At 39.2% G+C, this 14,500-nt stretch overlaps 1 protein-coding gene across 2 annotated transcripts; it reads left to right on the top strand.

Annotated features, from left to right (window-relative positions):
- The first annotated feature begins 2,230 nt into the window (after nt 1-2,230).
- TEX30 (testis expressed 30) lies at nt 2,231-8,910 on the top strand. Of its 2 annotated transcripts, XM_026008889.2 has the most exons (6): nt 2,231-2,364; nt 5,500-5,573; nt 6,077-6,307; nt 7,088-7,139; nt 7,636-7,841; nt 8,434-8,910. In XM_026008889.2, the coding sequence occupies exons 2-6, from the start codon at nt 5,559-5,561 to the stop codon at nt 8,605-8,607; spliced, it is 678 nt and encodes a 225-aa protein (XP_025864674.1). In that variant the 5' UTR covers nt 2,231-2,364; nt 5,500-5,558; the 3' UTR covers nt 8,608-8,910. The 2 variants fall into 2 exon arrangements, with proteins under 2 accessions (XP_025864674.1, XP_072617077.1); XM_072760976.1 differs by lacking the exon at nt 5,500-5,573 and having other exon boundaries at nt 2,236-2,364.
- The last annotated feature ends 5,590 nt before the right edge of the window (nt 8,911-14,500 follow it).

Here is a 14,500-nt window from a genome sequence, read left to right as displayed (position 1 = left end):
TCCTAAAGGAACCAAGACAAAATAAGCCCCTAACTTACAAGGGAAGACAAAGAAGAATAGCAGCAGATCTTACCACAGAAACTTGATAGGCAAGAAGCAGTGGCATGCTATATTCAATGTGCTGAATGGAGAAAAATATGCAGCCAAGAATACTCTATCTAACAAGGCTATCAAAATAGAAGGAGAGAGAAAGAGTTTCCCAGCTATATCACAAAGCTGTAGTGATCAAGACAGTATTGTACCGGCACAAAAAAAGACAGATCATGAGAACAGAACAGAAAACCCAGAAATGGACCCATAACTATATGGCCAACTAATCTTTGACAAAGCAGGAAAGAATATCCAATGGAAAAAAGTCTCTTCAACAAATGGTATTGGGGAAAGTGGACAGCAACATGCAAAAGAATAAAACTGGACCACTTTCTTACACCATACACAAAACGGATGAAAGACCTAAATGTGAGATAGGAAAACACCAAAATCCTAGAGGAGAACATAGGTAGCAGCCTCTTTGACATCAGCTATACCAATTTCTTAATTTGATAGGTCTCTAGAGGAAGGGAAACAAAAGCAAAACTGAACTATTGGGACTTCATCAAGACTAAAAGGCAACCTACAGAATGAGAGAAGATATTTGCAATGACATACCTGATAAAGGATTAGAATCCAAAATCTATAAAGAACTTATTAAAGTCAACACCCAAAAAACAAGTCATCCTGTTAAGAAATGGGCAGAAGACCTGAATAGACATTTTTCCAAAGAAGACATCCAGCTGGCTAACAAACACAAAAAGATGGTCAACATCACTCATCACGGAAATACCTACCGAAACTACAATGAGATACCACCTCACACCTGCAGAATGGCTAAAATGAACAACTCAGGAAACAACAGATGTTGGCCAGGATGTGGAGAAAGGGGAACCCTCTTCCACTGTTGGTGGGAATGCAAACTGGTGCAGCCACTGTGGAAAACAGTATGGAGGTTCCTCAAAAAGTTAAAAATAGAACTCCCCTAGATTCAACAATTGCATTACTACGTATTTGCCCAAAGAATAAAAAAAAATACTGATTGGAAGGGATACCTGCACCCCAGTGTTTATAGCAGCATTACCAATATTAGCCAAATTACAGAAAGAGCCAAAATGTCCAACAGCTGATGAATGGATAAAGATGTGGTAGATGCCAACAATGGAATATCACTCATTCTGTTTGCAGTGGTGTGGATGGAGCTAGAGTGTATGATGCTAGGTGAAATAAGTCAAAGACAAATACCATATGATTTCACTCATGTGGGATTTAAGAAACAATACAAATAAACATAGGGATAAAAAAAGAGAGGTAAACAATAAAACAGATTTTTTTTTAAATAAAACAGATTCTTAACTGTACAGAACAAACTGAGGTTTGCTGGGGGCGGGGGGTTGACTTAAATGAGTGATAGGTATTCAGGAGGGCACTGGAGAGGAGCACTGGATGGTAAACCTAAGAGCTGAATCACTAAATTCTACACTTGAAAGTAATATTACACGGTATGTTAACTAACTGGAGTTTATTATTTATTTATTTATTGGAGTTTAAATAACTCGAAATTGAACTGGAGTTTGTTTATTTATTTACTTATTTATTGGAGTTTAAATAAAAACTCGAAATTGAAACAAAACCAACAACAAAAACCAAATATAAAGCCTTGGTGGTCATTGTAAGGGCTTTGGCTTCGTTGTGAGAGATCCGGGAAGCCTCTGGGAGGCTTTGAGAGGAGGGGTTTGCACTTCAATCAGGTGCAGTTTGCTGCTGTGCTGATCAAGTAGCAAACACGTGGAGGCAAAGTGGGATACGAGAGCATTTAGTATTTCAATAATCCAGGCCGAGTTGAAGGGGGAGCTCCCACCCGTCTGTAGACCACGAGAAGGGTTGGATTTCGTATATACTTGGACACAGTCAACAGGATTGACAGCCTGTGGGCGCGAGAGACTTATCAGCGTTGACCTCCTGCTCACGGACTTGCGCCTCCGTCGGAAGGGCGCTGCTGGGAAGGGGAAGGAGCTGCGCCGCCCCCCAGGAACGGGCTGGAAAACTCCTTAAAGTGGAGCACGCCGGGAGCGAGGCAGCGCCTGGAGGAGCTCCCGAGCCCCCGGCCCGCAGCCGGACACCTGCTGCCCCGCCCCCCAGGAACGGGCTGGAAAACTCCAGCTCCCAGCGTGCCCCGCGCGCCGGCCCGCGCGCCCGAGGGGCGGAGCCTGCGCGCGCGTGCGCCGAGGCGGAGAGGGCCGGCGGGTGAGGCGAGGCGGTCCCTTCGAGCGCGGTAGTTTGTCCCGTGAAAGGAGGCAGGACGGTTAGGCGCTCTCGGCCGCCTCTTCCCCGGTAAGTGCGGCGGCGGTGGCGGTTGGCGCCGCCAGGTGGGGGACGGCCTCCGGAGGAAGGTGCCGGCGCGCCTGGCGACCCCGTCTTAGACGTTTCGGGCTGGCGGCCGTCGCCCCTCGGGGGCTGTTTGTCGCCTCCGGGAGGTGGTCGGTGTAAGCTCGGCGCCCGCGGGCCCGGCCGCCGGGGTTTCGCCCGCCTGGCCGGTGGGGAGGCCTGAGGTGAGGGAAGGGGCGGGCGGGGGGAGCCGAACCGCCGGGAGCCGTGAGGGGTCTCGCGGGGCGCCGCGCACGCGCGCCAGTGGAGCGAACGAGGGCAGTTTGAGGTGCCCTCGAACCCCACAGTCCTGTGGGGGGCGTCGCTCGGCATCTGTTGTGGACCCGGCCGGAGTATCGACCCCGCCCCTCGCCCGGAAGACTTGACCCCTTCACGGTTTCGTGTGCCCACGACGTGCAGGACTGCTACCGTAGATACAGTAGAGCATGCCCAGGCGGTTTCCCGGTGGTGGCGTTTCGGCCCCGGGGCCCGAGATGCGATGGCTTGTGGAGCCTGGAGCCTGAGGAGAGGTCCCGCGGCTCCCGCTTGAAAGCCCGCGATGTGGGGGCACTGCTGAGTACCGAGACTACCGACTCCTGGTCACGGCGACTCTGCAGCTCCCGGGTTCGCAGAGCCACGCTTGTACCCTGCCCGGTGCGAATCCCAAACCGGAGGCTGTAGCCTGGACTGTGGAGCCCAGGTCGCGGCGGCATCCTGCGGTTCATAGTGGCGAAGAAGACGTGCGCCGGTTGTGAAGCGCGGGTTGTTCATCGGGAAATCTGGAAGGGGTTAGAGTTTCTCTGGAAAACAAACACAAAACCCAAGTTGTTGAGGAGCAGTAGAGCATTCTAGGCAAAGAGAGTGGGTTGAATACGTGTATCTAATATTACTCCCTCCTGGAATCTCACTAAAATGACAGTAAAAAAGGGTTTTTCGGCTTTTTAAAGACATAAATCCAAATGACGGAGAGAATGGGAAAGGAAACAATAGCAGCGAAATATTGGGGTCTGGAAAGCAAATGTACTTAGCAAACCCTAGCTTAATTCTGAACCTGCAGCAGGAATAACTGGAACAGGCCTGTACAAACCACACGGAAAGTGGCAGCACCGGCCACCCTGGGAACTGCCAATGAAGCAAATGGTGTGGGGGTGTAGGTGGAGGGCTTAGATAAACCTAAGTTCAGTGAAATCTTTTGAAGAAGCGATTAGATATCTACATCCCCTTTTCTAGTTCACAGTTTTGGGTGACTGCCTTTCTCCCGTTAGAAGGCAGGAGGCTATTCTCTTGAGAACATAAAACAGGGTCTTTGAACCAGGGCACCCAGGCACAGTTAATTATGGGGGCTACATTTATAAAAGGGACACTGAAGGCTGGAGTCCCTTGTCGTCCTTCTCCCACTCAAGATCCCAGAATTTTTCTTGCCAGACTGATTCCCCTCAAGCTCAAATAAGAATTTTTCTACACACACACACACACACACACACACACACACATCCACATATGTGTGTGGAAGGACAGACAGTAAGTTGGTCACAGTGGTTGCTTCTGGGAAAGGGAAGGAACCAGGTAGCCGGAGGAAAAGGACTTAATAACTATTTACATTTTTGTTTTGTTTTGTTTTGCTTTTGAAATTTTGTGCCATATGCATATATTATCTATTCAAAAATAAAATATGTTCCTTAAAAAATATAATTTCAAATTATACCCTTAGGTAAGGCAATTCCTCTCCCACAAGTTTGTTATATAGCTTTGTCTACACACATGAGAAAATGTAAGGATGTGTCATTCATTGCAATATTTTAGTAAAAGATTAGAGACAATCTCAGTGTTCATTAATAGATGATAGTTGGTGAAATAAATTTTGTATAACTCTTGGAATATTCTGTAGTCATAAAATACAATGAAAGAAGCTCATTGTATAAAGAAAAGAGTAAACATAGCATGTATTTTAAGCGGTGGAGGATTTAGAAAAACACAAGTATATTAAAAAAAGGAATATGTATATTTGTATAAGATATCTGGCAAGATCTATAAAAAAAGCAGGTAATGTTAGCTGACTTTGGAGAAGGGATCTGAGTAACAAGGCAAAAGTGGAATGAGGGAGGCTTTTCACCATATAATTTTGGTACTTTTTGAACTTTGAATCCTCTTATTGTCATGTATTCAATGAATGAATGGATAAATGTTAGCAAGAAAAAAATAAATGAATAATGGAGATCCTGATGTTGGTAATACCCTGAACAATAAAAAGTCTCTTTAAATAGGGAAGAATTCTGCATAACAGTCCCCAAATCTCAGTGGCTTACATTTCATGCCCTTGGTTCTTCAGGCCAACATTTCTTGGTTGTGGCTTAGATCTTGGCTAGATTAGGCGGGGCTCCAGACTTCAGTTTTGGGTTCATATCTCCAACATGTATCTTCCTTCTGGGACCCAGGCTGAAAAAGCAGAAATACCTAGAACATGCTTTTCTGATGGCTGAGGGTGGGAGTTGAAGGGGGCTTCTAGAAATTTGCCGTGTTTCAGTTCAAAGTGACTCATTGCAACTTTCACATATATTCCATTGTCATCACATAGGCAAGCCCCAAATCAGTAGGGTGGAGATGTATGTACACTCTGCCAGTTGGGAAGCTCTGCAAAGGCACCTAACAAAGGATGTGGATATATACTTCTGTTGCAGAGCAGAGGAGGAGGAGTTGGGAAAGATAATGATGAAAGAAATGAGTTAATAGAAAGATACTGTGAAATTAAATTGAAGATAGTTGTTTGAGAATAAAGATGCTTAGAAAAAAAGATATCCATATATGCCAAGATACAACATTTTACTTTGATAGGAATTTTCTTAAGGTTTCCATGTCAAGGTATCACATTGGCTTTTCTTAATGTAACATCTGCCATCCCCACACCTGGCCCTGTAACCAATTCTGAGTGCCTGTGGCTTTAGGAAGCTTTAAAGTAATGAAATAATGCACCTATAAAGGCACTAGTTCTTAGAGAAGTAGTTCTAAATATGTTTATTTCAGCTACTGAATGTGTTCACTCATAGTTCTTATGTCATATCCATGTCTGCCAACCCATCTTTCACAACAGAATCTTCTTTTCAGGGAGATGTCCTTTGCTTCTCAGATGTAATGCACTTTAAGTTTGTTATTCAACAGTGAAAATGAGTCATACGGAGGTAATACATATTTTCATATGTTCTGAATCTTCAGGGTTCGTTCTTTATTTCTTTTTCTTTTTTTCTTTCTTTTCTTTTTTAAAGTCATGTGGCTCCAGAGTAATTTTCTTATTTTCAACTTGTACTGTAAAAGACAGTATAGCATTAATGGTTAGAAGGAAGGACTTTTGGAGCAAACTGCCTTGAGTTTGAATCCTAGCTAGTGGCTCTATAACCTTGGGCATGTTACTTAACTTGCTGTGCCTCTGCTTTCTCCTCTATAAAATGGAGGTAATAATAGTACTTGTTTCATAGAAGTATTAGGAAGGTTAACTAAGTTAGTACAAATAAAGCACTTATACTGCCTGACACACAATAAATACTTAAATATTAGCTATCGGTAATATTGCTTCTTATTTAGAGGCGATGTGTATCATGGGTCTCACAGAATAAACATATTGTTATTTAGTTGTCTGAATAGGCAAGGAAGTAATTTTTGATCCCTTTATTCTCTTGAATTCCAGGTTAAATTAAAAATACCTTTTGGAAATAAATTACTAGATGCTGTTTGTTTGGTACCTAACAAGAGCTTAACATATGGAATAATTCTTACACATGGAGCGTCAGGAGATATGAACCTTCCTCATTTGATGTCACTGGCATCCCATCTTGCATCTCATGGTTTTTTTTGCCTGAGATTTACCTGTAAAGGCCTTAATATTGTACATAGAATTAAGGCATATAAATCAGTTTTGGTAAGAAAATTTCTTTATATTTACTTATAACAGAATTTTGTTTTAAAATTCTTAATACATTTAAGGCAAATTCTATTAGCAGTCATTTGGTTTATTTTAAAAAGCTTTTAATGACTATTCTTAGAAACTCAACAGTATATTAAGGCTGTATAGTAGTCAGATTTCTTTTTTTTTTTTTTTTTTTGCTCTCAGTTTCCATGGAGATGAATGCTTACATCATAAATGTTCTCCATGGTACTGTCAAGGAAGCTATGTATGATGTAATTTTATTACTAGAATTACATAACTTCAGAATATAGTTCTGGATATTTGCCTACTATACTCTGAATGTACAAATACAGCACAGTTTTGAAACTAAAATCCTAGGATAACAAATTTGAAATTTTTAAAATCCAGATTATTTCAAACTTGCTAAGTTTTTCAGGACTTTAAATTAGATTTTAGTACTCTTAAATTCTGTATTAGTTGGAAGCTTTTACTGGCTTTTTTTTAATATAATTCTTTAAAAATATTTTAGTACTTTTAATTTTTTTAGACAGGTAAAGTGATTTTTTTTTTCTCATTTATTCACCTGTATTTACCCAGCTATGATCTGATAGTGACAACATGACCAGAAGAGCAAAGAACTGGTTACCTCTTTCAAGAAGAATCCCTTAAGATTTTATGGTTGTCTTTGCAAAGAGTTTCATACATTTCAGTAATGATGAGAAATATATGTTGGTTTTCCAGTGAAATATTTTATAGGAAAGGAACTGATAAGTTTTTGGTTGGTTTTTCTAGAATTACCTAAAGACCTCAGGAGAGTACAAACTGGCAGGTGTTTTCCTTGGCGGTGAGTTGAATACTTGCTTTTAAATCTATTCATACTGATATAGGAACAGGTAATCAAGAATTAAAATTAATTGATGACAGGAAGCTAATTTAAGGATTTTCTTTGTTTTGTTTTGGTAAGTCACTTTCTTGTGTAACATCAAGGTATTTTATATATTTAAAGCAAATTTCAGCCTTATAAATATGTATTGTAACCCAAAGTTCACTCCTTTTATTTGTATCCCTGAGCAACTGTCTCTCATGATTCTTCACAAAAATTGTCTTTACCTCAAGTATTCTTCAGGAAAAAAAATTTTTTTTTTTTAACTTAGGATCAATTATTAACTCTTCATAGATGTCCATTATGGGTATTACAATTTGTTAATTGTCATCTTTTGGAGTTAAGTGATACAATCACGATGGATGAACAGTAAATGAAATCTAATATGCCATATTATCACCACTTACGTATATGAATGTTTGTATTTCAAACTGAACTTAATTTTAATTGATTTTAGGTCGCTCAATGGGCTCAAGAGCAGCTGCTTCTGTAATGTGCCATATTGAGCCAGATGATGCTGATGATTTTGTTCGAGGTCTCATTTGTATTTCTTACCCACTGCACCATCCAAAGCAGCAACATAAACTTAGGGATGAAGATCTGTATCGTATAAAAGATCCTGTGTTGTTTGTGTCAGGCTCAGCAGATGAAATGTGTGAAAAGGTGAATTATAACTTGATGTTTGTGTAAGTGAGAAAGTGAATGAAAGTATCTTAAGAACAAGATATTACCTGCAACTTTCAGTCTCTTTAAAAGGAACTGATTGGACTAATGTTAGTTTTGTGACTTAGTTACCTATTACTTTGGAGAATTGAAAAATATAAGCATACTGACAGAATTAATCTCTGTGGAAAGAGTTGCTAAATGCATTGACTCTTATTTGGGAATGAGAGATTAAATCTGAAACTTAGGATTTATACTAGACTGTACATTTGGTTTATCATTTCAAAATTCAAGCAGATTCTTCTATTTGTTATAAAATTGACTTGAGAAAAAGTAACTTGTGCACGTTACTACATATTCTCAGGAATGAATGCTTGATTTATTCTGTGGTATTGCTGTATTTGAGATGTAGACTGCCATTTCTGTGGACATTTCTTTTAATGTTCCATTGCCTTGAAAGTTATCTGTAGAGTAGGTATTTAATCAATATTTAGTGAATGGATGCCGGTAAAGGAGGTGCAGGGGAGAGAGAGGATCTTTATTAAACCCTAAAAGAGCACTGGTCTAGCATCCTCTTCTTTTTTTCCTTTAGAACTTGTTGGAGAAAGTGGCACAGAAAATGCAAGCTCCCAATAAAATCCACTGGATTGAGAAGGCAAATCATTCCATGGCAGTGAAAGGACGGTCAACAAATGATGTTTTCAAAGAAATAAATACACAGATTTTGTTTTGGATCCAGGAAATCACTGAAATGGACAAGAAATAATTATATTTAGCTGAAAGCCCTGTTATTTTGAATACAAATACAGTTCATTTGATAAAAACAGCATACCTCTCAGCATTATGCGATATTTCAAATGAATTTAATGTTCTTTAATGTTTCCCCCATTTTTAAAACCTGTTTTAATTGTGAAATTAATGTCCTTTATATAATATCTTTTAAAAGCACTGTTATAGTTGTATAAAGATGATGTACAAATATTGAAGGTGGTCTAAATATAATTTATTTTCATTAATATAGTTAAGTTTTGAAAAAAAAATTAAACATTTGAATTTTGTTACAAGGGAACTTTTGTCTTATTTGCTGTCAACTGAGCAGGTACTCTAATTTTGCAGAGCAGTGTCTTTAAAAAAAGAAAACCGTTTACTGTGGTAAATTTAGTTTTATAGAATGTGTACATTCATTCACCTAATCTTTTAATCTCAATTAGGGAATAGGAAGGAAGATATATTTTCAGATATGGGGACCTTGAACATTGTTTTTTGGAATGAAGTAACAACTTTCATTCAAAACATTTCTTGAAGGCCCATTATAGGCAAAGCCTGATTAGATTTGTGAAGAGTAAATACTTGGAGCTTAAATGTAATGGAGGATGTCTAGACCTCTCTCTGATTAAGGGGAAAATGAAATAAGGACGAAGTATTGGGACTAACATTTGTGCTGTGTCTAGGCAGAGTTAGTTAGGTCACTTAATTTTGGCTTGGAAAGTTAAGTTATTACCTGGACTGGACTTAAGAGATATTGAGTTACATATTAAAAACAGTAGTGTCTATATTTCCTACAAAGGGCACAATATGTGATGGGGCTCATACACATTTGTAGTAAAGGATAGTTTTCTATAGTAAGATATTAACTCTTTCTTGGCTTCTCTACTACTATAATATTAGGCCTTTCAGACAGCCTTAGAGTGGGCTGAGAAGCCTGTAGATTTTTGAGGTCCCTCATTCTTTCTTCTCTGATAGAGTCCATGGATTTTAATTATTTGTTAATTTTTCTAAATAGTTCATAAAGAACAGAAATTTAGATAATAATGTCCAAATTGTTTATATTATAGAATGAAAGTATGAAATCAAATTTTCTGTATCACTCAGTGTATAATACGTTTTGACTGAATTTCTTGAACAAGGCCTAAATTTTTAAAAATAGGTTATATTTCATCACTAACATTCAACTGATGTCAAAATACTATAAATGTGTAAAAAACATCCATAGCTGACAAATATAATCATGGTGTAGAAGTATAAATCATTTGGGAAATATTAATACTGTAAATCAGAAGCAAAACTAATGAGAAAATGAAAACTTATAGTGCAGACCATAATATAAAAATACAATGAAAAAATAGATTTAAAAGGTTACTAACCAGATTATATAGTTACAATACTCAAGTTTGCAGATTAAACTATAGGCATAATATAGATGACCAAAGATAGGTATATCAAATATAGAGAGAACGTAGAAGGTCCTTTAAAGTTGTTTTTTTTTTTAAGTTTGCCTGTAAGAAACTTTTTGATTGATGAAATGGCTTGTCATTTGAGAACTGTGTACCTAGTTATGGGTGGGGAACATACAACTCCTAGATATGAGTGATCTGTGTAAGGCTGAAGTGAACATTTGTGAAAAGGACCCAGCTGCTCTTCACAGATTTGCCACATCTTGTAGCAAAAATGTGCAGCCCCTTCAAGTTTGAGATTATGGTCACTTGTGGTGCCTCCTTGATTCATGGCACAACCATTACCTAGACCAATAGTTCTCAGCTAATGATTTTTGCTGCCTGAGGGACATTTGACAGCGTCTGGAAACTTGGTTGTCACAATTGGGGTGGGGGTGCTGGCATCCAATAGGTAGAGGAAAGAGATGCTGCTGACAGTCTATAATGCACAGGACAGCCAGCCATAACTGAAGTATCTGATCCAAAATGTCAGTAGTGTCCAGGTTGAGAACCTTGTCTCAGACAAACCTTAGTTTTGGAGATATTTTGAAATCCTTTCGCCCTCACCCCTTTTCTACCCCTTCCAAACCCATTTGCTCCCTTTTAGTTGCCAAACCCTGGGTTTTCAGTCTCAAAGTCTGATTTTAACACTGCCATCATTCTATTTTTTTTAATAAATTAATTTTTATTGGTGTTCAGTTTACCAACATACAGAATAACACCCAGTGCTCATCCCCTCAGTGCCCGTCACCCATTCACCCCCACCCCCCGCCCTCCTCCCCTTCCACCACCCCTAGTTCATTTCCCAGAGTTAGGAGTCTTTATGTTCTGTCTCCCTTCCTGATATTTCCCACTCATTTCTTCTCCCTTCCTTTATATTCCCTTTCACTATTATTTATATTCCCCAAATGAATGAGAACATATAATGTTTGTCTTTCTCTGATTGACTTACTTCACTCAGCATAATACCCTCCAGTTCCATCCACGTTGAAGCCAATGGTGGGTATTTGTCGTTTCTAGTGGCTGAGTAATATTCCATTGTATACATAAACCACATCTTCTTTATCCATTCATCTTTCGATGGACACCGAGGCTCCTTTATACAGTTTGGCTATTGTGGACATTGCTGATAGAAACATCGGGGTGCAGGTGTCCTGGCGTTTCATTGCATCTGAATCTTTGGGGTAAATCCCCAGCAGTGCAGTAGCTGGGTCGTAGGGCAGGTGTATTTTTAACTCTTTGAGGAACCTCCACACAGTTTTCCAGAGTGGCTGTACCAGTTCACATTCCCACCAACAGTGTAAGAGGGTTCCCTTTTCTCCGCATCCTCTCCAACATTTGTGGTTTCCTGCCTTGTTAATGTTCCCCATTCTCACTGGTGTGAGGTGGTATCTCATTGTGGTTTTGATTTGTATTTCCCTGATGGCCAGTGATGCAGAGCATTTTCTCATGTCACTGCCATCATTCTAATTGAGGCCTTTATCAATTGTCATCTGTATAATTGCAATAACCTAATTGATTTTCCTATTTTGTGGCCTCCTCACTTCAACAAACCAATTCACACCCTCATCTCTAAAACTGTTGTTGGATCTCCAAAAGTGACTATTAAGGTTAAAGCCTTTAGTTCAAGGCTGTCTGCAATAGGCTCTACCAATATTTTAGCCCATTTCTCCCATACTATGAAACTGTACAGCACAGTATTCCAGTTACAAAGTTTTATTTTTTTATTTTTATTTTTTTAATATATATTATTTATTTACTCATAAGAGACACAGAGAAAGAGAGAGGCAGAGACACAGGCAGAGGAAGAAGCAGTCTCCATGCAGGAAGCCTGATGCGGGACTCGATCCCTGGTCTCCAGAATTACGCCCTGGGCCGAAGGCACCAAACCATTGAGCCACCCGAGGATCCCCCAGTTACAAAGTTTTAGAGCAAAGTCTTCCTGCCTCCTTTTCCTGAAACTTTCTTGTAGTCTTTGCCTGTTACCGAATCCTCCTCATTCTTTAATACCCTTAAATTCTTTTTCCCTCTTTACAGCTTTTCCTCCTTGGAACCCATATAGTATTTTCCTCTCTCTTTGTTGTTTTTCTAAAGATTTTTTATTTATTCATGAGAGACACAGAAAGGCAGAGACACAGGCAGAGGGAGAAGCAGGCTCCAGGCAGGGAGCCAGATGCGGGACTCGATCCTGGGTCTCCGGGATCAGGCCCTGGACGGAAAGGCGGCGCTAAACTGCTGAGTTACCCGGGCTGCCCTCTCTCTTTGTTGTTAATCACACTGCCTTCTCAGTACATTTATTGGGATATTTGTGCCATACCACATATTAAATACTCCATGTTAGGGAATGACATGATCTTTGTATCCCATAGAGCACTTTTTATACTTGTTTAGTGGCTTTCATACTCATTATTCAATATTTGTTGTATTGAACTAAGATATTTAGAGGGAGAATTTTTTTTTTTAAGATTTATTTATTTATTAATGAGAGACAGAGAGAGAGAGCAGCAGAGACACAGGCAGAGGGAGAAGCAGGCTCCATGCAGGGAGCCTGACGTGGGACTCAATCCCTGGTCTCCAGGATCACGCCCCGGGCTGGAGGCAGCGCTAAACCGCTGAGCCCTAGAGGGAGAATTTTTTTAACCATTATGAGCAATCCCTGATTTTATATTGCTGCTTTATACACCTGTTATTGGGGCTTTTTCCTGAAACATAAAAAAAAAAAAAAAAAGCTTAGTTCACAATGTCTATAAATAGTGTAAAGAAGGTGACTTTAGTACATACAATAGATTTTTTTTTAAAACTTCAACAATTTTTTGGAGTGTCCTCTTGTGTTCATATTACTGTTAGTGATGGGGTTTCTCTGGCGTAATTTTTCTATTGTCTTTGTAATTTTTAAAAACAAATCCAGCTAGCACTTTTTATGCAGCTTACTTGAGATTGGTACGAGAAGAGGTTTCTGGTGTAAAGAACAGAAGTATCTATGTTGGAAACTAGGTGATTGTACTTTTTTAGTAGGTAAGTACATAGGTAACAACCATGAGAAAGCCCTGGAGGAGGATGCTCTGTACCTCTGTGCACATTTCCCTATCAGCAGGAGTGGTACACAGAAGTTCCTTTTCAGTTCTGACAGAGCTGCTCTGTAGTGTACTAATTAGGGATTCAGTGCCACAAAGCTCTGAAAGATCTAAGGAACTGTAAAGTGTTAAAACATTGAATACTCTTTACAGTAGTTGGCGTTAAATGAATTAGAGAGTGCCAGCTATCAGGCAACTGAAATTGAGTATCTTGCCAGCTGCAATAAATATTCTAGAAAAACCCGGCAGTATAAAATCACCTTGATTGTGTATGTGGGAGGGGTGTCAGAGGGGAGGGTGTATTTTATCCTAGAAAAATCCAGAGGAATTGCTGAAGTTTCTTCAAGAACTAATGAATGCCTGTCCTGCATTCTGGAGGGCTATTCTTTGCAAAGACAAACCCCAAGATCATAGTTAAACCTAAGTAAAGATTATAAATACCTGCAGACTATGGTTGAGTAGATTGGAAGACTATAAACTGACGCTTAGGATGTGTCACTGAGCTCATTATTTCCAATACTCCAGGAAGGTAAGAGCTCAATAAATCTTTCTTGCACTCAATTATACTTAATGTGACAGACCTGAACAATTAACTCTAGTATAAAGAATATACTTCTTTCCTCAACTCACCTTGAATAAGTGAAAACAAAGGAAGAATTAATTACATCTTTCAAAGAGAAAGTGCTCTGAACCCAAGGTCATGTTAACACTTTATTAATAGTCCAGACTATCTTGTATTTGCTTCACAAACTTACACACCTACTCTCCAGACTTTGAAGGAAAGTGAGTAGTACTTAAATCTGGCTCTGCTCCATGCTAATTCTGGCATCAAGAAGCCTCACAAACAAATAGCTGTTCTTTGGAATCACCAGAGATAGGGCAAAAAAGGGAATTCATCAGGAGACCATTCAAAATCTCACTTTGGTTTTCATCATAACAGTAGATTTTTGAAGAGCATTGCTAACAGACCCTTCTAGCAAAAAGAAGAATAAAATGAGATGTTCTATTTAAAAAAAAAAAAATCAGGCAGGCCCATAAGAGACAAACTATCCTATGTCCTACTTAGTGACAATGAGACATACTGAAAAATTATTTAGTATTTATATGAAACTCAAGCTGGGGCATTTAGTTTCTTTTTGTTTGTTTTGTTTTGTTTTGTTTTTTACTAAATCTGGTAACACTACACTTGTATATTCCTAATCATAAGCCTAAAATACTGTATTCCCAGTGGTTACGTCTAATTCAGATTTGTTCTGCATTTTTTGAATTACACGGTGGTAAATAATCCAGCTGTGCTGAGGGATTGTTTATGGAATTGTGTTTTCTTTTTGTGAAATTAATAAAGGATGATTTAAAGTTTATAAATTGAAAA

Source organism: Vulpes vulpes, chromosome 6 (genome assembly GCF_048418805.1).
Source record: "Vulpes vulpes isolate BD-2025 chromosome 6, VulVul3, whole genome shotgun sequence".
Classification (NCBI taxonomy): domain Eukaryota; kingdom Metazoa; phylum Chordata; class Mammalia; order Carnivora; family Canidae; genus Vulpes; species Vulpes vulpes.
This window is presented reverse-complemented; position numbering and strand designations above follow the sequence as displayed.